This window comes from Hippoglossus hippoglossus, chromosome 10 (assembly GCF_009819705.1).
Source record: "Hippoglossus hippoglossus isolate fHipHip1 chromosome 10, fHipHip1.pri, whole genome shotgun sequence".
In the NCBI taxonomy this organism is placed as follows: domain Eukaryota; kingdom Metazoa; phylum Chordata; class Actinopteri; order Pleuronectiformes; family Pleuronectidae; genus Hippoglossus; species Hippoglossus hippoglossus.
Genome location: NC_047160.1, coordinates 7791284 through 7813632, shown reverse-complemented (window position 1 = coordinate 7813632; position 22349 = coordinate 7791284). Strand labels below are relative to the sequence as shown.

General features: G+C 41.8%; 2 protein-coding genes across 4 annotated transcripts; one reads left to right on the top strand and one right to left on the bottom strand.

Moving 5' to 3' along the window:
* The first annotated feature begins 226 nt into the window (after window positions 1-226).
* cnot7 (CCR4-NOT transcription complex, subunit 7) lies at window positions 227-6044 on the top strand. Its single transcript, XM_034597546.1, has 7 exons — window positions 227-407; window positions 1381-1504; window positions 2390-2583; window positions 2862-3023; window positions 3748-3892; window positions 4013-4123; window positions 4786-6044. The coding sequence occupies exons 2-7, from the start codon at window positions 1388-1390 to the stop codon at window positions 4915-4917; spliced, it is 861 nt and encodes a 286-aa protein (XP_034453437.1). The 5' UTR covers window positions 227-407; window positions 1381-1387; the 3' UTR covers window positions 4918-6044.
* A 247-nt stretch (window positions 6045-6291) lies between these two features.
* zdhhc2 (zinc finger DHHC-type palmitoyltransferase 2) lies at window positions 6292-20284 on the bottom strand. 3 transcript variants are annotated; one of them, XR_004615136.1, is made up of 14 exons: window positions 19943-20284; window positions 16436-16462; window positions 16068-16162; window positions 14341-14461; window positions 14144-14213; window positions 14001-14033; window positions 12376-12496; window positions 12222-12260; window positions 11908-12040; window positions 10460-10586; window positions 8929-9021; window positions 8541-8651; window positions 8367-8441; window positions 6292-7627 (listed from the first exon to the last, which is right to left on the bottom strand). XR_004615136.1 is itself a non-coding variant. In XM_034597544.1 (14 exons), the coding sequence occupies exons 1-13, from the start codon at window positions 20067-20069 to the stop codon at window positions 8401-8403; spliced, it is 1143 nt and encodes a 380-aa protein (XP_034453435.1). In that variant the 5' UTR covers window positions 20070-20282; the 3' UTR covers window positions 6473-7627; window positions 8367-8400. The 3 variants fall into 3 exon arrangements, 2 of the variants coding, with proteins under 2 accessions (XP_034453435.1, XP_034453436.1); XM_034597544.1 differs by having other exon boundaries at window positions 6473-7627; window positions 8541-8656; window positions 19943-20282; XM_034597545.1 differs by lacking the exon at window positions 12222-12260 and having other exon boundaries at window positions 6473-7627; window positions 8541-8656; window positions 19943-20280.
* Between the last annotated feature and the right edge of the window lie 2065 nt (window positions 20285-22349).

Sequence of the window (22349 nt, the reverse complement as noted above, 5' to 3'; positions counted from 1 at the left end):
TTAAATACCCAATTTTATGTTTTCATTTGATAAAGTGTCATATGCTTTCTGAAAGCGTTCCAACTTGTATGAGTCAAATTACAGTAAATGGAAATGTGGATTTAATATTGGAATCATATAAACAAACACATTAACATCGAAATGATTATCAAATGAACGTCCGTCATCTCTGCTGATACTCACACTCACGTGGAAAGCGAACATACACGCACAGCACGTCGGTCTTTACGTGCTGACGCAGTGTTGTAGGCTCGGCTATGATGGCAGCCGGGGGTTGACATCGATACAATACTCCATATAAACTATTTAAAAGTTAGCGGAACAGCCCCGACACAGTAACGTAGCACAAAGTACGAGTCTCCAGATAGCACACGCTTTAAACACACAGCCGCCCGGGCTGGGGAACGGTAAGTGATCCAGGCTCCTGGAGCTTTGCTGGAGCGAAGTGGCGCCCACTGCACACACACACACATAGAAATACCTGTGTGTGTATATATGTGTATGTGTGAGTGACAGTGTGTGTGTGTGCTGCTAGTCGTGTCTTTCACGTGTTGCACACACTCTTCTCCATGTGTCGAGCCGCCGGTCCGCTGGAGAAGTGCTGCTGAGGGGGGAGCCAGCCTCCGACCTGAGAGCCTCACTGTCCGGCTCATGTTCAGCAGCGCTCAGCCTGTAGCATGCTAACTGCTAACTGCTAACTGCTGAAGGGGAAGGGGCCTGTCTGTCTGTCTGCTTCTCTCTCTCCCTCTCTGTCTTTCTGTCTGTCTCTCTCTGTGTCTGTCTGCCTGTCTGCTTCTCTCTCTCTCTGTGTCTCTCTCTGTCTCTCTCTCTATGTCTGCCTGTCTGTCTGCTTCTGTCTCTCTCGCTCTCTCTCTCTGTGTCTCTCTCTGTCTCTCTCTCTTTTGCTGTTCCTCTCTGTGTGTCTGTCTCTTTCTCTGTCTGTCTGTCTCTCTCTCTTTTTCAATGTCTCTCTCTGTGTCTGTCCCTCTCTCTCTCTCTTTTGCTGTCTCTCTGTGTGTCTGTCTGTCTATCTCACTGTCTCTATCTCACCGTGTCTCTCTCTGTGTCTGTCTCTAATGTGTCTGTCTCTCTGTCTGTCTCTGTGCTAATGTGACGAGTTCATCTAGCACTATATAAAAGTGTCACAGCTGAAAGGAAGAGCAAACGGCTCAGAGACTCATTTATCCTCTTCACTACCCTCAGCATGTTGTTTCCTGCAGTTCTTATTATAAGGTTATCTATATATTGTTGACCCTGTGTATCTGGAGATCATGTGTTCAATGGCTGCCACTATTGGTCAATCACAGGTCAACACACACACACATACAGGGATCAGTCCATGAACTGACCGTCTATCTCTTTTCTCTTTGCATGGTGAAGTGGCACTATGCCCGCAGCTACTGTGGATCACAGCCAAAGAATATGTGAGGTTTGGTCCAACAACCTGGAGGAGGAGCTGAAGAGGATCAGACATGTCATCCGAAAATACAACTACATCGCTATGGTGAGTGGCGCCCGTAGACACAGTTAGTCTGACACAACGCCGTTTGATACATTTCCGTCCATTGTCGATGGACCAATGTATCGGTCTCACGGACTTTGTAGTGGCCTATCACAGATGTATCGGTATTTGCAGGGGCGGACTTCTTGGGGGGACTGGGGGGTTGACACCCCCCCCCCCCCCATCCAGAGAGTTGTCTCCTTCTATATCATTGCGAAGATAAGAAATGTGATATGTGATATGATGCACTGATCATGTTTACAGATTATAAGGCAGTAACAGGTGCAGGGTAAAGTATATAAATTGATATGCTTTGTACCGTATATGACTACTAGCTAATTTACATTAGACGTCTCCTGCCCAGTGACATGATGGCAGAGACAATAAAACATAGAGCAATCCTATCCTCTCTTCTGCAAATGGCCAAACAGCTGACAACCTCTCAATCCACGGTAACGACATATATTATGAGGAGTTAGTATTGGCTGATATCAGTATCAGGAGTTTTTCTTTACCACAGTCCAGGAGTTCATGTTTTCACCCCTGTCATTTGTTTGTTGGTTGTTTGTTTGTAAGCAACTACGGGAGAAATTAAATACCAAAAGGCTCAGTTGAAGGATGAAGTATGGTTCAGGGAAGATGCCATTAAATGTTGTTGCAGACCTGGATCAGGGGGAGGATGCAGGAATCTTTGATTTCACTTTCCAGGGATAGTCCCAGGGTGTGGATTGTTATGAAAAGAATCCGGCATGTCTAGGGGACTGATTTCTATGAGTGTGTGTGCAATTTGTGCAGCTTGATTGACTCTAAGGGGACTGTTGGACCTTGGTGGAGCTCCAGTGCCGTTCTAGTTTACTCCACTGTGCATAATATACTGTCTCTTTGCAGGACACAGAGTTTCCCGGTGTAGTAGCCAGACCAATCGGAGAGTTCCGGAGCAACGCTGACTATCAGTACCAGCTACTGCGCTGCAATGTGGATTTGCTCAAGATAATCCAGCTGGGCCTCACGTTTATGAACGAGCAAGGGGAATATCCTCCGGGGACATCAACGTGGCAGTTCAATTTTAAGTTTAACCTCACGTAAGATGATTTTCCTGTCGCGGTCACCTCTGATGTTGCAGTCAAACATATCCAGAATTTTAACCTGAGATTAGTCAAAATTAGCTTCAAGTGCAATGTTCTGCCTCTGTGTAGTCAAGTAGAAAACAAAAATTTGTTAGAGTACAGAAGTATTTCAGCTTTTTTTTACACTAACAAAACACAAGCCAACATTTTAAGCTATCTCCCGCCTTTCCATTTTTATCTTGTGTGTTTATAATATGAATACTAATTGTGTGATGCGTGTTGTGTCTCATCAGAGAGGACATGTATGCACAGGACTCCATCGAGCTCCTGACCACTTCAGGGATTCAGTTCAAGAAGCACGAGGACGAAGGCATCGAGACGCTCTACTTTGCAGAGCTGCTGATGACGTCGGGGGTGGTGCTCTGTGATGGGGTCAAGTGGCTGTCTTTTCACAGGTATTCTGCTTTGGCAATGAATTTGTTTTTGTATCTCGACTGCAACATGTGAACTCTAGAAGCTGCACTGTCAGCAGCCACACAAGAGAAGATTTTTTTTTTTGCTTTGTTATAATAAGAGCTAAGATGTTACGCAGAAATATGATTGTTTTGCCACAATTAAGAAAATAACTTAAGATGAATTTACTGTTAAAATTGCTGTTCAATTACCAGTATTTATATTTACAATCTGCTGCTTAACATCTTCATTTCGCACTCAGTTTCCCACTGTGTCTCCATGGCAAATTGAGGCTAAAGATAACCAGGCTCTGGATATTAAACAAAGCTTAGGTTTCAAACATCACTGTCATCTTGTTCAGGTATTTAGAACAAACTTTAACAAACAGGCTCTAATGTCATTGTTGTTTATATTCTTGGTTTTCTTGTTGAATCTGTATTTCTTTAATTTGTCCTAATTGTGAATTCAGTGTTGATCTTTTTGGAAAATCGCTCTGTTGTGGATGAACTTTTTTTTAACCACTGTTGATACTAGTTGTGGTAAAAGTGATATCTGATCTTTGTGTAGTTATTTGCCCTTCCATGTGTCTTGGTCTGCCATAAGAAAAAGAACCAGTCAGGCTGTCATTTATTATCTTTGTTAGACGTGAAAACCTCTTGAATCCCTCTGCTGTGTGTGTTTGTAACATGATGTTAAATTGTGTGCTTGTGTTGGTGTGTGTTGCAGCGGCTATGACTTTGGCTACCTGATCAAGTTTCTGTCCAACGCGAACCTGCCGGAGGAGGAGGTGGACTTTTTCGAGATTCTTCGCTTGTACTTTCCAGTCATTTATGACGTGAAGTACCTCATGAAGAGCTGTAAAAACCTGAAGGTACTTTGATAGAAATTACAGCAGTTTTATTAATACAAAGCTTGAGTGTGGCCCTCAGCTTTTCCTTTGACTTCTAGCGTTGATCTCGTGAGTCAGTGGCTGTGTTTTTTTTGTTTTCAGGGCGGACTTCAGGAAGTAGCTGAACAGCTGGAGCTGGAGAGGATCGGACCACAGCATCAGGCCGGCTCCGACTCGTTACTGACAGGCATGGCTTTCTTCAAGATGAGGGAGGTGGGTACATGCACTCCTTTACATTAATCTGACGACATTGTGGTCTCATGTCAGAACTGGAATGGCACTTAGTAGAGTATATACCTCCACCAAGGCCCAACAGTCCCCTAAACATGTCTGATTTGTTCTCACCGTGTTAAAGAAAGTCCTGGATCTGCCCCCTGATCTTGACAAACTGAATGTGTTCTTTCCTGAAAGTTTCGTGGTAATCCATCTAGTAGTTTTTGAGTAATCTTCCGACTACTAGACAGAAAAAGATATGACAAACAAACAGACAAAGACATATCCTCTTTGGCAGCGGTAAGAAGCTCCCTGGTCACTCTCTCTCAGTCTAAGCTCGAAATTTTATAGAATTGTAGATTGTAGTTTTGTTATTTTTCCACTTTTTATTCACTGAAACTTTACACACTCGTCAGAATCAAGTCTGTGGTCTGATTGTGTAATGGTTAAAATGTTATGATCTACAGCGCAAACAGGAGCGCACAGTAGTGTGAGCATGTGGCATATAGCGCAGCAAATAACGCTGCACGCACCAAGTAAGAGATCTCTTTGTAATTATTATTATTATTATTGTTAAATACTGTGATTAATTTATTAGTATCATATGGAATGACCATGTGTCTGTTCTAAGTGTCACGTTCTTCTAACATTGTTTTCTACAGATGTTCTTTGAGGATCATATCGACGATGCAAAGTACTGTGGTCACTTGTACGGGCTCGGCTCAGGCTCCGCCTACGTCCAGAATGGAACAGGAAATGCTTACGAAGAGGAGGCTAACAAGCAGCAGTCGTGACATCACACCGAATACGATAAAAATGGAAGATCACAAAACTTATATACATCGTTTAGTGAGCTGTTTCTCATAGGTTCTGCTCATCTTAGATTATGATGGTCAAAAGCCAAAAGTCACAGCTGCCCTCACCACGTGCTGCTGTGCGTGTGTGTGTGAGTTTTGGTTTAGTTACATCTGACATGCTTGAAGAGATGGGATTTTAGTTTTCCTGAAATGTTCTGTAGAAATATTTTGCACTTTAAAAGCTCTAACCTGATTTTATATGGAAAGCTGAAAATGTTTCCGATGTCTCTCTCCTCTTTGTTGCCTTGTTTGTGTTCCCGTTTTACATCGCGAACATGTGAATCTTTACCATCATAATAATGGTTCTCACCATGCTCAGCCTTAATACTAGCTGCACTCTTATCTTTTAAAAGTTTTAATTTATTGCGCTAGTTTTCTGACACTGAACACTACACGTCACTGCGCTTCTTCTCTGTTGATGAGAAGGGGAGTTCTTCTCTGTGAGTGTGTTTACGTGCACATGAGTAGTTATTGAGATCTTTTTCATTTGTTAATAATATTGTTGACAAGCTCTAATCCCACTGGGACTCCTCAAGCTGGTGTATTGTGCTGAAACAAGTTTCCTCTGTTGTTGCTGTTTTTCAGTTTTCACGAAAAAGCTCAGAATAGTTGTATATTAATATATGTAACAAGATGCATACGGTGGGTTTTCATTGAGGGGAATGTTGAGTATTTTTATTTGTGCATGTAAACACCCTCATTGACACAAGCACATATGAACATGGAGGAAATTGCCTCTCGACCAGATCTATGAAAAGGCATTAAAAGAAAAACAGTCAACGTGCTGAGGCTTCCCTGAACTACTCTGCTGAGAGTAAATTTTCATTTTTAATTGAAGTTAAGGATTTGTAGAGTTTTAGTGTTGTAATAAATGAAGAAAAACTATAACTTTTACTCATTGGGAGGAAAACTAACATTTGTTTTTAACGTTTCTCTCCAGTGCAGTTCATTTCACTTGTAGTTCTGGCCTTTGAATTTTGTTCTTGTTGCTTTCCAGAGTCATGCTTCTTAGACCAGTCGCATGTACTAAAACGTTTGAATAAATGCTGTGTTGTTTAATAGTATCCTGAACTTCCATATAGGTGTGTTGAAGTTGTAGGTTCACGACTTATTAACCCGCCTCAGCGTCGAAGCAACTGGGACACTTATCTTTCTCTCTGCAGCACATCTCACACTGCAAAGGAGTAAAAAGAAGAATATGCAATATAACAGGATTGTTTTCAGATTATTTTGTAAATAAAGGCTTGAAACTTTTCTACCATTAAAAAGGCTCTCGACCGTTACATTACTCCGTGAAGAAATGAGAATAGAGAAGAAGAGCTTGTTTTATTCTTGATAAGGCATCACAACTTTACAGTACATCGCCTCACACATCCATGTTGTCTCGAGTCAGACAGACAGAATAGAAAAATATAAATCGACACCAACGATCACCATGAAGCTTTTTTTTTTTAAACAAGCATACATTCTTTAAACTTATGTTTTGTTTTTAGTTTCCAGCCGGGGAAAGACAGAATCGTCAAAAGGTGAAAATACTGTACAGAGTGGCTGGAACTGGTTTCTCTTGTTCTTTTCTGAAGTACATCCACAATGTTGTGTGTAACAAAAACACTCATCAGTATCTGCTTTTTGATGGTGCTCTGGAAAAGGAAAAGTGTTGGACCAACTTAAAAAATGACTGCAATTGGTAACACACAAATTGATTATGTTTTTTCAAATTAAAATGTGCGATTGTGTGTGTATAACTTAAAGCGGAACAAACTTGATTCCTTTCTGTGTTACCAATTGAAGTATTTTCTTATTTCCATGTGAACAGATCTGCAGCACCATCACACCGAGGTTTCTTTTCGCTGGCAGCCGGTGAGCTGACCCCACAGAACCCCCAACAGTCAGGCAGGAGCTTTTTCGTCCCTCAGGTTGACGTGTACCGAGTGTCCACCAGGGGTGGCTGGGTGGAGGTTTAATGTGACGGCAACATCCTCACTCATGCTTTAATCATTCAGAAGAGCCCTTAATCAAACATGTACTTACTAATGACTTTACTTCTTGTTTTTGTTTTCAAGCAAAAAGGGGAAAGCATCTCGTACAGTTCACTACAACAAATAGTGTTTGCGTTGACATCCTGAGATGAGAGCATGCATCATTTCCACAACACAACATGTCGGGTGGTAAAAGAGAAATTTACAAAAAACGTAAAAACAAAGACTGAAGGAATGTTTTTACATCATATCAACACCATCACTACTGTATAATTAATGTGCAAATGTTTGGCAAACTTATAAAAGCATTTACTAATGTGCGAAGCTATTCAATTAACATAAAACTGTAACATACAAAAGCTCAGCTTGATTTACTAGTGTACAAAGTGCAAAACATCTCTTCCTTTAACACTGCTCTGTGCTTATTCATACAGAAACAAAAGAAAATGGGATTGTTGGAATGCAGTTTTCATTTGAATCCACCCAAATGCGTCCAGATAGCAGCAGATAAATTCAGTAACCGTGACACTGATGATAATACGTGTTTGTTTTTCGCGTTTAAACCTCTCAGAAGAAGGGGGCGCAAAATGGAAATCAACAAATGCCGGCGATGTCACCAGCACGTCCTGTTCTGATAGGCACAAACACAGAAGGGGTCCAGCAGAGACCTGTGGGACGAAACACAAAGATATTAATTTCACATCTTCATATGTGAAGGATTCCTCTTTAAACGTAAACTTAGTTTAATGCCCTAATCAAGGCAGTTTTTAAATCCAGACTGAAATCTTCTTTTTTATTCACAAATGGCTTTATCTAAACTATTTTACAAAATATAAGGGTCATACCATCATTGTATTTTATTCTGTTTTTATTCATTTATCATTTTACACATTTCTTTCAATTTTATCTGTATCTTTCCACTTATTTGAGATGTTTTATGAAGAATTTATCCTTTTTATTTCATGTACCTCTTTTAATCTCTTAACCTAACCCATCCCATCCACACCAAACCTCTGCATATCTGGTTACCTGCCTGTTTGCACTGCTTTATACTCATATCTAGAAAATGTGCACTAACTTATACATACATATTCCTATAGAGTATACACTTTGGCTTTATACTTGCATTCTCTTGTGTATATAGTTTTATAGTGTTTTACTTTTTATCTGAAGCTCTGTTTAGTTTGTTTTATTTAAATTTAATTATTGCTCTATTTGCACTGTCCCAACACATTTCACTGCAGTGTTTACCCTGTGTTGACAAAAAAAATGAAACTTTATTCTACTCTTTTTAATCTGTTTTATTTTGCCTGAATTTTTCTTTTAAAATATGCCTTTTTATTTTGAATTTGTCTCTGTGTTCTTTTTGGTGTCCCTGTATGAAATGTGCTTTATAAATCAAACTGCCTTGTCTTGAATTGAAGGTTCCGACTCCAGCTGGTTATGCCTCGTGCTCGATGGTCATCCCTTGGTTGCTGGCACCTAAACAGACACACAAGTGGAATGAAATTATTTAATCTAAGTTTTAAAACGTCTTATTGTTTGTATGTATTCAAGCAGCTGAAGAAAAAGACACCCTACCTTTCCGTTCTTTCTCCGCTGCACTGTCACTGTCTGTCCAGGAAGGGGTGCTGGCGAGCAGTCGACTCTGGCTCTCCCTCAGAGGTTTGGAGGGGAACTGGCGGCCTTCTGCTGCACTGGAAACACAAACCTCCATGAGCAGAGATACAGCCAGGAATTCTGGGTCCCCAAATAACCTCCTCCATCTTGGAATACATGCTCCTAAATCCTGTGATCTGAAGGATTGATTTAGAACTGAAGGCCATAACTACTGCATCATTAAACTGACAGGTTAATAAACCACCAGGGGCTGCCTCCAAGTAACATGTGCACACACTGTTGTTTTCCCACACAGAACTTGAGTTGACGTTTGAAAAGTATGAGTGAATGTGTGTGTTTTTGTACTCACCCCTTGTTGGCAGGGTTGGATTCTGTGGGTGAGGAAGGCTGCTCAGGGTCCGCGTTCACCAGACAGGACGGGAACGAGCAGCCGTCACCTAGACTGAAAAAACAACAGAAAGAAAAGGAGGAGGTTCAGTTCGGTGTTTAAACAATGAGTGAATAACTCCTCAGTTTATATGAGATTATATAGATCAGTAGAATCTTATGAGTCAAATTTTTACCTTAATTTTTGATAATGAGTTTTCTCACAAACCTTTGTTGGTCGGTTGAATTTGTTTGCAGGTTTATGAAAAAACTAGTGGGTAGATTACCATTAAACTTGGTAAAAGGATATATATATATATACACATATATATATACACATACATATTTGTCAGGGAAGAACCAATAGAATTTTGGTGCGGATCCAGGTCAGGGGACAGATCCAGGATATTTTTTTCACTTTAGATTAGATTAGATTAGATTACACTTTATTGTCAGATTCTCTTTTTTAAATGTTTTCGTGCATCCCGAGATGTCCATTGCCTCACATCAAGACAAACATATAATTACAGAACAAAATAGATTTCTACAAACATTATAAACAAGCAGGTGACATTGCATCGAACATTTAAAAACAAGTGGCTACAGTGCAATTCCTTCAACATTCAGTGCTTCGACTACACCGGAACTCTAAGGCCTACTTAGAGCTCAAGCTCTGATTTAACAGTTTGACAGACTGAAGAAAAAAAGAGTCCTTCAGTTCAGTCGAGCCTCTGAATCTTCTGTTAGATGGAAGAAGCACTTTCTGTAACGTATAGTGAGATTTTCAAGATTGTCCTTGATTTCCCACAGAACAACTCATGGATCTTGATGAAACAAATCAGGCATATTTAAGGGACTGATATTCTGTGTGCAATTTGGGGCGGATCCAAATAACAATCTGGTTCTAGAGAATTTAAATGTGGTTTCATAAAGAGAATGTTGGGTCTGTGAACTCTAGTTAAATATGTAACAAATAACTGCCCCTGAACCTTTCCAACTCTAACTGCACATTAATAGATGAGTTTATGTCTTTGTCAGAGCAGATGGAAGAGAAATGAAAGAACACGTCTGACATCATTTTTATACTTATTTCAATCAGATATTATCCTGCAGCGTTTCACACTGACAGCGCTGCCAATCTAAGAGACCATATAATTCAAATCTCAGCATCTCCACAGGTTACAAGTTGGATTTCATGCTTACTGATCTAAAATTAGTCCCAGCCACACTGCAGAGTCGTGGCTCTCTCAGCAGAGCCTCCAGTCTCTGACCTGACTGTCCTTCAGTCTAGACTCGATATTACACGTCTCCGGGCTTAGAAATTGTAAAATAACCTGCAGGAAGAAGTTATGAATAATTTCTGGAAAAACAAACTTGCTTTATTAGGTTTGTTTTCTTATGTTGTCCACCTTGAATCTTATTCTGCCTCTTTTTTAATCTTATAATCTTTTTATTTGACTCTTTGGCTATTTTGACTCAGTTTTCTTTCGAGTATATTTGGCAGATGACCTCACCTGGAGAAAATGGGAATAGGCCAGTACTTAGCTTCATCACCAAAGACCTGGCCGAAGTTCTTACTGCAGCCCAGACTGAAACCGTTCTTGTCTATGCCGTGACGAAACACCGGCGCCCGTACAGCTTCTGAGGGGACACACATGGAGAGGAAGAGTCAAGATAATAATATAATATAACAATACCTTTTTTTACATAGCATCTTTAAAACACGGTTTACAAAGGGCTATATATATATATATATATATAAAACATGGCATTTTAAACTCGTTCATTTTACCCATACATGCCTATATACTTATATATAACAATCTATATATGTATGTATGTATATATATGGATACATCTATTTCTATATCTCCTCATACTAATATAATTCTCTTATACATCCTCATGCAATATTCGTGTGCCATTGCGCATTAGGTAAATTTCTCCACCAACAATAGGTCCATAGTGAAAGGTATACAGTATATCATGTTGATATTCTTAGTATTTTTTATTAGTTTTTTATTCTTATTATTATCTTTTCTATTCTCTTGTCCACCTCATTCCGACTATCTGCTGCTGTAACAAGTGAATTTCCCCAGTGTGGGATTATTAATATTGTATCGTATCGAATCTTATGGCATCGTATTGAAATGAAACGTATCCTACTCTATCCTATCGTATCATATCTTGACAGACAAAGCAAACACAGGACACTCTGGGGTTATAGCAAAAATACCTTCAGAATAATAAAAACAATGAATAAATAAAAGCAATAAAAAGGACAGCACATAAAGACACATAAAAGCAATAATAAATAATAATAATAAAAAGAGTAACAGCAATTAAAGATAAAAAAGAGACAACATCACACAAGGCCCAGTCTGTAAACATGGCTTTTAAGACGCGATTTAAAAGAATCCACTGAATCTGTGAGCCTTATTGTTTATAGAGCTTTCACCGCAGCTCATTCAGACCACTGAGCAACACATGAACGTGAATGAATGAGGCAGCACTGAATGAAAGTGCCATTGTGGTACAGGTGCAGCACTTCTCGGACCTGTTCCTCCGGGTGTGACTTCTCTCCCTGCCGGTGTCCGTTACTAAGCTGCTTACTGCTCTGAGCCTCGTGTCTTTGCATTACACTGTAACAGACTCCTGCATATGGATAATCCACCCCCCTCAACACACGCAGACAAAGTGCGCCAGTGTTCACACATAATGAGAAACTGCTCCATCTGATGAGGGCCCACAGAGGCTCGTCAAATCACTGCGCTGATGAGGACGGTGACTGACGGTGGGGGGAAATGCAGTGACACATCCTTCATCATTAGTAGGATATTTAGTAAACAGTGAGCAGACTGGAAGAAGATACTCAGGCAAACAGAGAGAGCTGCTGTCCAAAGGCACGCTGCAGCTACTGATGGAACACACAACAAACACGGGTCTGAAGTACGCCACCTACCGAGAGTGGATCTGTTCTTGCACACGAGCCAGCAGTGGTAGATGAAAAGAGAGGCGAGGCTGACCGAGAACATGGAGGCCGAGAAGAAGAGGAAGAGGATGTGGAACTTGGCCTGAGTGTCTGGGAGGCCGTTCTGAGGGGGAGACAACACATCAATCACTGATACGCAAACACACAGTCGACACTAAAATGAACTGTGGGGGTGGAAATCTGGGCTCTGAGCTGGATCTGACACATTTCTACTCAGCTAGTCTACCAGGGGCTTTTTAAATCACTTCTACTTTAGTGGCACTAACTAGTTGTCTGGTTCATACCAGGTACTCTCTCAGACGGAAATGTGCTCTACCTCCAGCCTTGTGAAAGAAAAATCAAACACCACACAGCATGAAACACAGAATACATGATATGTCACAACCACATTAACATTTCATTAGAGATCTGTGCCGACACAACATAAGTTATATTTACCATCCAAAATTTAATGAAGTATTGAAGATCTGTAGCAGTAATAAAAAGGCAGTAGAGCAGCGAGTACGCCAAGAACAGCATGAAGTACTTGTAGTTGGAGAATCCCACACAGTTGTTCACCCTGAAGGAAAGAAGGAGACAAACAAATGGAGAAGAGTTGGTGTCTAAATATTAAATATAAAAATCACAATATTCATTCTATCTACTCAAATGAAGTACAATACTTAAACCAAGTAATTTCCCCTAGTCAGTACATTTTATCTGTATGTTATTACACTTGTTAACTAGAATGGGATTCTATACCTCCGCCAAAGTTCAACAGTTCCACATGGAACCACATTTAAATTCACTAGATCCAGATTTTGATGTGGATCTGCACCAACCCTCATTTATATCAGTTCCCTAAACATGTCAGATTTTTCTGATTCTGTAAGAATTTTAAGAAAATGTTGAAAATGTCCTATTCCAAAATGTAGAAAAAGACAGAAAGTGAAAAAAACTAATCCTGGATTTGCCTCCTAATCTAGATCCACACCAAATGAAAAATGTCCCTGACTCATATCACATCCTTTTACCAAGTTTTGAGGTAATCTGTTCAGTAGTTTCTACGTAATCCTGCTAACTAACAAACAAAATGAAAACATAATCTCCTTGGTGAAGGTAAAAATAGAAGAAGTATCCACACATTTGAATCTGAGCTCCCTTCAGTAACTTTCCAGTTTGTGAGAACATTTTTATTGTATTTATGATAAGTGTTTTGTGACCAGCACCGATCCTGTTCTGTACATCTGCATTTGATTGAAACTTGGTGGAGCTGTGGGTTATGGGCCAAGGAAAAACGATTTGATAATGGGGACAGATCCAGGAATTTATTTTTACTTTTGTAAACATTGCAAGATAGGATGTTATCATTATATTATTACCATCCTTTATATTTATTTGAATAATGCAGAGATCTTTATGAAAAAAAATCTGATACACTGTATGTGAAGTGGTAATATCTATGAACCTCTGACATTGTAAACAGTTTACAGACATTTCTGTAAAATGGCGGATCCCAACCCATGAATATGCAATATGGTGATAAAGTGGCCGACCAGCAAATCAAGTATGTGCTCTCTGAGTATATTTAGATGAACATGGTTACCAACATGTTTACAGCAGGAGAAGAGTACAGGCAGAAAACAAATCCTGGAACCTATTGTTTTATAAATCAGTAGAAAATCTGTGTGACAACTGATTCTCATGTTCAGTCATCTTTTTATTCCTGGTTCCCCCTGGGTTTGAAAACCAGACGTGGTGCAACAACAACATGACAACGAATGCAGACGAACAGAATGAATGTTCAGCAAGAAGAACTGGAAGCAGATTTGTTTTGTCTCCCTCTGCTGCCAAAATCTGTCAACTGGCAGGATGAGATGTTCAGTCCTATCCAGTCAACAAGCTGTTTGTCTATTCCATGTGTACAAGCACTGTTAGTTTGAATGTGACCGGACAGTGTGAAAACCACACATCTGAATTCTGAGGTGTCTCAAATAAAAAAGTATATCGGACAACACAGCATGTGAGTACAGCGGCACAGTGTCACTGATCTGAGTTTTAATCATGTGAGTGTCACTACGTACCAGGGGCAGTGGTGATCCATCTTCAGGATGCATCTGTAACACAGCAGGGTCAGACGTCAGTGTAATCGAATCTCCCTCCCTCTGCCAGAATGCAATACATCGTGTTGTGTTTTCTCTAAAGGTGCATGAGCAGAGAGCCGTACTTATCACACACTGAACAATGGTGACATCGATCAGGCTTCAGCAGCTGGCAGCGGTCGCAGAAACGGATTGCTGAAGGAGACACAGCCAGGTCAGTCACACAGCAGCAGCAGCCTCTCCTGACACCTGACCCCGGACTAACAAGCTGACGGGGGGGAACTGAGCTGCTGTTCTGCATCTGCACTGCACTGTACTGTACCTCCAGAGTTGGTGCGGGTGTAGATGGGCAGATCCTTGGCTATCCTCCTCAGGATCTCCTGCTGGGACTCTCCACGATCTTCACGCTCCAGCAGCTCCTTGTCAGAGAAGGACAGGTGGAACTATGTGGGGCAGAACAGAGAGAGAGAGAGAGAGAGACGGAAGACAAACAACACCTGTGATTTATCAAAAGCTCGACTGGTGAGCAGCGACATTTGATTCTAATGATTTATCTCAAACAGTCAAACATGGATAGATGGATGGATGGATGGATGGACAAATAGACAGATGGACGGATGGATGGATAGATGGGTGGGGCATATGAACAGATGGGCAGACGGACGAATGGACGGACAGAGAGACAGATGGAAGGATGAATGGACAGAAAGATTGATGGACAGACATTTGGATGGATGGATGGATGGATGGGTGGGGCATATGAACGATGGACGGATGGATGAATGGATGAATAGATTGATGGACGAGAGACAGATGGATGGATAGACCGATGGATGGAATGGATGAATGGATAGATGGGTGGGCAGGTGGGCAGACAGACGAATGGGCGGACAGAGAGACAGATGGAAGGATGAATGGACAGAAAGATTGATGGACAGACATTTGGATGGATGGATGGATGGATGGGTGGGGCATATGAACGGATGGATGGATGGATGAATGGATGGATGGACGAGAGACAGATGGATGGATAGACCGATGGATGGAATGGATGAATGGATAGATGGGTGGGCAGGTGGGCAGACGGACGAATGGACGGACAGAGAGACAGATGGAAGGATGAATGGACAGAAAGATTGATGGACAGACATTTGGATGGATGGATGGATGGATGGATGGATGGATGGATGGATGGATGGGTGGACGGATGGACGGACGGACGGATGGATGGACGGACGGACGGATGGATGGATGGATGGATGGATGGATGGATGGATGGATGGATGGATGGATGGATGGATGGATGGATGGATGGACGGATGGATGGACGGACGGATGGATGGAAGGATGGATGGATAGATGGGTGGACAGATGGACGGATGGATGGACGGACATTTGGATGGATGGATGGATGGATGGATGGATGGATGGATGAAAAGATGGATGGATCGATGGGTGGGCATATGGACGGATGGATGGAAGGACAGACGGACGGACGGAAGGATGGACGGACAGACATTTTGATGAATGGATGGAACAAAACTAAAGAAATCATAAAGAATAAACATTTAGGCTCTTTGTGCGCCAGCAGATAAATGGAGGCAAAGCAACCAGAGCTGCTATTACTTTCAGCCACTTTAGGCCATTTATGATCAAACACTGGAAACAAATAACTGATAACAAGCAGAACAGCACCCATGACATTTGATTCATATTAAAATCCCAAAACCTCAAGTCATCCACTGATCACATCTCATAAACAGTATAAGCTTTCAGTGTGAGGTGTGTATGCATGTGTGCTTAGTCTCAATGGAAAGCAAAAGGAAACAGTGGCTTTTCTTCAGAGATGCATGTGTGTGTTCAGCCTGCTGAGCTGAAGTGCTGTGGTCAGGATCAGAGCCATTAGAGTGCAGCTCCGAGCACTTCCACCGGAAAGTATTATTAGTCTAAATGCAGCGTTCAATCACTCTGCGAGGCTGCATTTGTCTGTACCCTGCCTCATCGCCCCAGACAACCGTTAACACTGCGTCACCGAGCAGACACACTTACCTCCTTCAGGGGGTTCATGGGCCTGGTGAAGATGGTTTGCCAGTACGCCCACACAAACATGATGAAGATGGCATGGTACACCAGCAAGAACACCACTGAAGCCAGAAAAAACGAGACAAATAAATAAGTTGTTTGCATTTAACCATTTATTTACAGTTTGCAGGTTCATCTAATGTAACTAACAGGGCCGGCCCTCTGTATACACAGTGGATAAAAGCCTGTCTTCAAACATATAACTTCAGTATTGAAAGATAAATCTGATGACCCACTTCCTCTTGATCCTGCAGGTCCAGTGGCTCAGGGCTTGACAGATGTAGAACAGCTGGAGACACTAAAGTCAAAGTTAAACAGCATCACAGAACACTTACCCTTTTTTCCTGTGTCTTCAATGGATTCTGAAAAATAAAAAAGACACAGTCATGTCTGTGCTGAACTACAGACGGTGAAACACTGTGGAGGCCAGTGGGGAAAATCGAAAGTTTTTCTTTTAAACCCTTGACACGGGCAGCGCCTCCTTGTGGTGATGTATGTGTGCTGCATGACAGTCAGTCTGAATTCAAATCAACTAGGCAGAAAAATGCTGACACTGCAAACCCTGACTATTCCACACCATTCACAAAATCAATACACGTGATCCCTGTCCAACAGCTCCACACATTGTTCCTCTCATAAATATTTATATATATAAGAGTGCAAAGTGAGGACATTTTGGCCAGTCCTCATTGTCTCACTCTCTGTCAAAGGTCAGTTTGAGGGTCAAAAACAGTTTTTTGGGTTAGAATTAGGTTTAGGTCAGGGTTAAATATTTAGTTGTGATAATTAAGGTTAGGGTAAAGGGCGAGGAAATACTTCACGCCAATGATTGTCCTTACTTAGATAGAAGTTCAATGTTGTGTGTGTTTGTGTGTGTGTGAGACAGAGGGAGACAGAGAGAGAGAGAGACAGAAAGAAAGAGAGACACCTAAAGATCTGGACTCAGACATAAGAGACGAGTGAGACCTGTTGGAAGATTAGCTGATGCTGTTTATATTGGTCCTGATGTCTAATCAATAGTTAACTGACAATACACAACCATCCATCTTCCATAATTAGGCTGTAAAGCAGCACGTGCACACACTCACACACTCACACACACACACACAATCATACACACACACACATTGTCATATGTCTCTTTTGAGGACATTAATTTGACCTCTCTTCCCAAAAATCAGATTTTTAACAAGTAAGGACACATATCTTTTCCCTGATTGGACGCGTTGTCCCCAAAATAACTGGACTTTAGTCTAAAATGTGTCCTCAAAGGTAGCATATGATGGATTCGCACACACACATGCACACACACAGCAGGAACTGTGGAAAGGTGAGCCAAGGAGCTGAATCAAGGCATGCAGCCAAAAATCGTGTGCTGCACATTGCCAACATAAAAACCCCAGAGTCCGTCAGTGAAGCTTAAGAGTGTGTGCGTATACGTGTGTGTGTGTGCGTGTGCGTGTGCGTGTGCGTGTGCGTGTGTTTGAGATTAAATGCATCTGCAAGGATGTATAATCTGTCTATGAAAACGTATCAATAAGATAAATGCCTTGAAAACACACTGACTCCGAGACAACGAACACCTGATCTCATATTTTTAACAATGTCGGTCGTACGAGGAAAAACATTTGGTGCTTAAAAGAAAGTGGGTCAACCACAGATGGCTTGGGGTGAATTATGTAAACCAGACAATGGGATTAACTGAGCTGCTGAACGAGAGGTATCAGCTGACGATTCTTTCACACAACTGTCTCTGTGTCTGTCTGCGGAACACATGCTGTCCTGCATGCTGCTGCTGTTTTCATCCTCCATCCCATGTGACTCCAGACCATCACAATTTAGTTTTTGTTCTGCAGGACGCAAAACAAGAAGGGCAAAAGAAATCCCCTGATCAAGCACTGCTGTTGTTTTTGTCGCCCCGCAGAAATCAAAGATGTCTCGATGTCTCATGGACGCCAGCAGACAAAGAGGTGACTCTGGGGTCGGATGCTCTCCTGACCTCTCTGCTGGACAGGAGTGGGTTTGGATTTTTGAATGGGAGGCAAGACAGAGGCACATTTGTACCATGAGTAGAAATGTATAAATTAAAGCCCCCATGGTTCTCTGCAACAACAAACTCCACATTATTGATACTCACATGGTTTATTCAGAGAAATAAAACTGTATTAACTCCAAATAGCCCACAGCCATTCAGTTGTGAGAATTATTATTATCTCCCTGAACAAGGACCTGTTCGAAATCCCCACCCCTTATTGCATGTTGTGAATATATTTTACAGTTTTTTATCTATTTGTGGTTATTTTTTGTCTCTTTGTGGCTGTTTCTCTTTCCTGATGGACATTTTGTATCTCTTGATGTTTGTTTTTGTCTCTATTGGCTTTTCAACCTTTTTGTTAACATTATTATTTGGTATTGTTTTACTTCTCTTTGTGGCCTTTTTATGTCTCTTCGTATTCATTTTTTCTTATTTTTTAGGTTTTGTGTGTCTGTGGTAATTTTTCTAAATCATTTTGTTGTTTGTGGTCACTTATTTATCTCTTTGTGGTTATTTGGTGTCTCTTTCAGGTTATTCTTCGTCTTTTTGTTGTTTTCTATCTCTGTGTGGTCGTTTTTTGTCTCTTTGTGGTTGTTTTTTGTCTTCATGTTTATGTTTTTTGTCATACAGAGGTTCCAGTCCAGATACTCTGAGTGCCAAGCAAACCGGCTGGGTTCCATCCATGATGTATACCGCCCTCTGATGGGCGGGGCATGGAATGGGATCAATCAGATCGTATGCCATCCACGTGACCCCATCTGACCTCACCCCTGCTGGTGCACCCATGCAGTAACATGGCACTACGCCCCCTGCAGCATCCGTACCCCTGGCTGATCAGATTTAAAGACAAACTTGAAGGTGTATACTTTGCTTCCCCGTTAGGTTGGGCTATAGTTGAATAAGAGAACACACAGTCTGAAAATGGAAGACTCACTTCCTGTTTTTATCTCTGTTAGGTCTCATTAAAACCGTCTCTCTTTCATCCCCCTTTTTGACAGAGGAGATCTTCTTTCCCAGGGAACTGACAAGCTGCCAAATGGAGCAGGGGAGTATAGGCTGCTGAAACTCCTCTGAGACATCCTAGAAACCATTACTCACTATCCAGGTCAACTCTGTTCACCGCTCACCGAGGGGGGTTCACCGTCTGCAAACACACCGTCCAGCGTACAGAGCAGCCAGAGCTGGAGTGTGAAGGAGGGGAGGCAGGGCCTGACTGAAAATCCATTACAGTCAGACCTCTTGCCAAAAGATAATGCTGGTCTTGTTGTGGTGGCGGATATAAATTAAGATAATGAAGCTGGGCGACTATATGAGCCTGAGGCTAATACAGTAAGTCCTCCAGATAGTGCTGATGGGATGGTAGTGGTGGAGGCAGATAATGACTGAGACACTGTGGTCTGATCTAATCCCATTCTGCACAGCTTGTGATACTGTGCCATAAGAATATAATCAGACCTCCTTCACAATAAAAGCAGACGGTCAAATCTAATTCTGACATGATTTGAAAATAAAGAAAATATGCTAAACAAATACACACTTCCCCATAACAATACACTCAACTGTTATTGTCATGTGATCGACACTGGGGACACACTGCATAAACAACAAGCCAGACGTAAAAAAACAAAACAATCTGAATCACAAACTGCAAAAACAGAAACATCCCCCACCCCATCATCACACACACACACACACACACACACACAAACACACACATGCGCACACACACACCAGTTAGAGCCCCTACTACACACACATGCACACACGCAGCCTGCTCATACTATAACCCAGACAGCTGATCTCTTACCTATGCACAGCTGCAGGACATATGCGTAGTATGACCAGGCCACTATGAGGGCGATGAAGAGGACTGGGATCCAGTACAAAACTCTCTGACAGCCCCGCTTGATACTACGCGAGCCCGACGGTGCCATAGTCTAGGAGCGGATCATTTCTCGTGCGCATCCGCGTGTTCCTCCTCTCCCTGCCCTCGCTCAGTGTGTGTGAGTGTGTGTGTGTGTGTGTGTGTGTGAGAGTGTGTGTGAGTGTGAGTGTCTTCCCGTGGACTGTCACTGCACCGTAGCTCCGGCTCTGATCAGTATAATCGGCAGCACAGACGCAACATCCCACCACCAGCAGCCTCCCTCCCTCCCTCCCTCTCTCCGCTGCTGCTGCTGCTGCTGCCTCTGCTGCTGCTGCACCGCTCCCCTCTGATCGTCCTGCTCAGCCGCTGGCACAGACTACAACCAAACATCAGACAGCACTCTCTCACACACACACACACACACACACACACACACACACACACACACACACACACACACACACACATGTGCACGCACACACACAGGAGTCATGCAGCGCCTCCCCCCCACAGGTTGCCATGACGTCCGCGGGATGCTGCAAGCCTGGCACATTTTTCAGCCGCCAGCAGATGGGTTCAATAAGTTCATACTCACCAGTGTTCACACAGCAGGGTCTGTTCACGCTCAACACACACACATAAACACACACACACACACACACACACACACACACACACACACATAAACACACACACACACACACACACACACACACACATAAACACACACACACACACACACACACAGGTTTGCACATCCTTTCTTTGCAATGACTTGTTTGTTGTGGACAGCCTAAACATAACTTTATCATGCCTAACCCTAACCCAAGTCTAATTCTAAGCCTAACCCCAAAAGCACGACTTAAACCCCACAGCCCCAAATTAAAGATCAGCCAAAATGTCCTCAATCCGAAAGGTATGTGCTCAACATGGTCTTCACGAAGATGTAAGTATAAGTAGCCACACTGCAGATACACAGAACTGTGTTGCATGTTAGAGGAGCTCTGAGTGCAGTTATAGCTCTGCCACAAGTTTCAGTGTTTCTTACACTCTGTCCTCGTTACTTGTGTCAATGTGATGTGACTGATTTAATCAGATTATTCACATGTATATAATGTGGTTCCAGCAGGTGTCAGGGTTGGTGCTGACAGCATATGGCAGTGTGGGTGGAGGCCTGCAGGATCCACCTGCTTCTGCAACTTTCACACCCAACTGCACCTGCAGGATCATTCTGCCGTCCTGCGGTACATCCTGCAGCCCTCCTGCAAGGCTGCAATCTGTAGCCGTTGGTTGCTACCATCACATTTAACTGAAACCTTTCTGATGTTTGATTGAAAATATGTTTTACATTTTCTGTTTGAATGTGAGAAAACGGTAAGATGGGATTTAACACCTGTTGTCTGTTGTTGCTTGTGTGGGTGGCATTCTGCAGCAATCTGACACCGTGCATCACAATGTGTCCATGTCAGTCTTTAGAGAAAGGACAAAAGGGAGTCGCTTCAATGAACTGCTGAGAATAGGTGCAACTACAGTGACTTAAACCGACAACTGAACCCTGACATGACAAGGACAGTTTTAATTAGAAAATAAATAGATGTCATCGACTACATAATGACTAAAAACAGCATTTAATACAAAACACATATAGGTTAAAGACATGACGTAGTCAAGTATACACCTCTCTCACTTTTCACATTATTTATTGTAATTGTCCTGTAAGTGTGACTGTCTGAAAGGAATCTAATTCTATTCAAATTTATTTTCTGCACCACTGGCATGATTTTAAAATGTTCTGTAATCCTGTAGAAAATGCAAAACAGTTGTATTTTCCAACATTATATAAAAACAAACTTTGTGTTGATGTGTGGGTGGAACGCTGCAGCAAACTGGATACACACATCACAGTATGCACATCTCAGTCTTACAGAAAGGACAAATGGAAGACGCCTTAATGTTGTTTTAAAACTACTGAGCAACTATGTGCAACTACTGTCAGTGACCAAAACAGACAATATAATACCTCGAAAAGGAAAACCATCACTGTTGATTAGAGACTAAATATATGTTTTTTATTACATATCAAACTACCTACACACAGGTTTAGCATGTTATTTATAAAAAAGAGCCTTTAGTGACTTTTTTAGTTCTGATTTGGTACACGTTCCAAAGATCATTAGAATTTACACCAGTGTCTTTACAATAATAATAATAATAATAAAAGACACTGCTAAGTTGCATTGTGGGAGTTGTAGGATCCAGTTTCTTTTGATTTTCACCTACATCAGGGACAAAAAACAGCTCTGCTACCTCAGTTTTTACTGGAGTATCTATTTCAGACGGTACACTGTTG

Excerpts from the sequence above, each read along its gene's own strand:
- cnot7 (XM_034597546.1), top strand. The coding sequence starts at position 1,388 with ATGCCCGCAGCTACTGTGGATCACAGCCAAAGAATATGTGAGGTTTGG. Across the intron at positions 1,505-2,389 it reads AATACAACTACATCGCTATG|GACACAGAGTTTCCCGGTGT; the intron begins GTGAGTGGCGCC and ends GTCTCTTTGCAG. Across the intron at positions 3,893-4,012 it reads AGAGCTGTAAAAACCTGAAG|GGCGGACTTCAGGAAGTAGC; the intron begins GTACTTTGATAG and ends TTTTGTTTTCAG.
- zdhhc2 (XM_034597544.1), bottom strand. The coding sequence starts at position 20,069 with ATGGCACCGTCGGGCTCGCGTAGTATCAAGCGGGGCTGTCAGAGAGTT. Across the intron at positions 16,163-16,435 it reads TGAAGACACAGGAAAAAAGG|TGGTGTTCTTGCTGGTGTAC; the intron begins GTAAGTGTTCTG and ends TTCTGGCTTCAG. Across the intron at positions 12,041-12,221 it reads TCCGTCTGAGAGAGTACCTG|AACGGCCTCCCAGACACTCA; the intron begins GTATGAACCAGA and ends TCTCCCCCTCAG.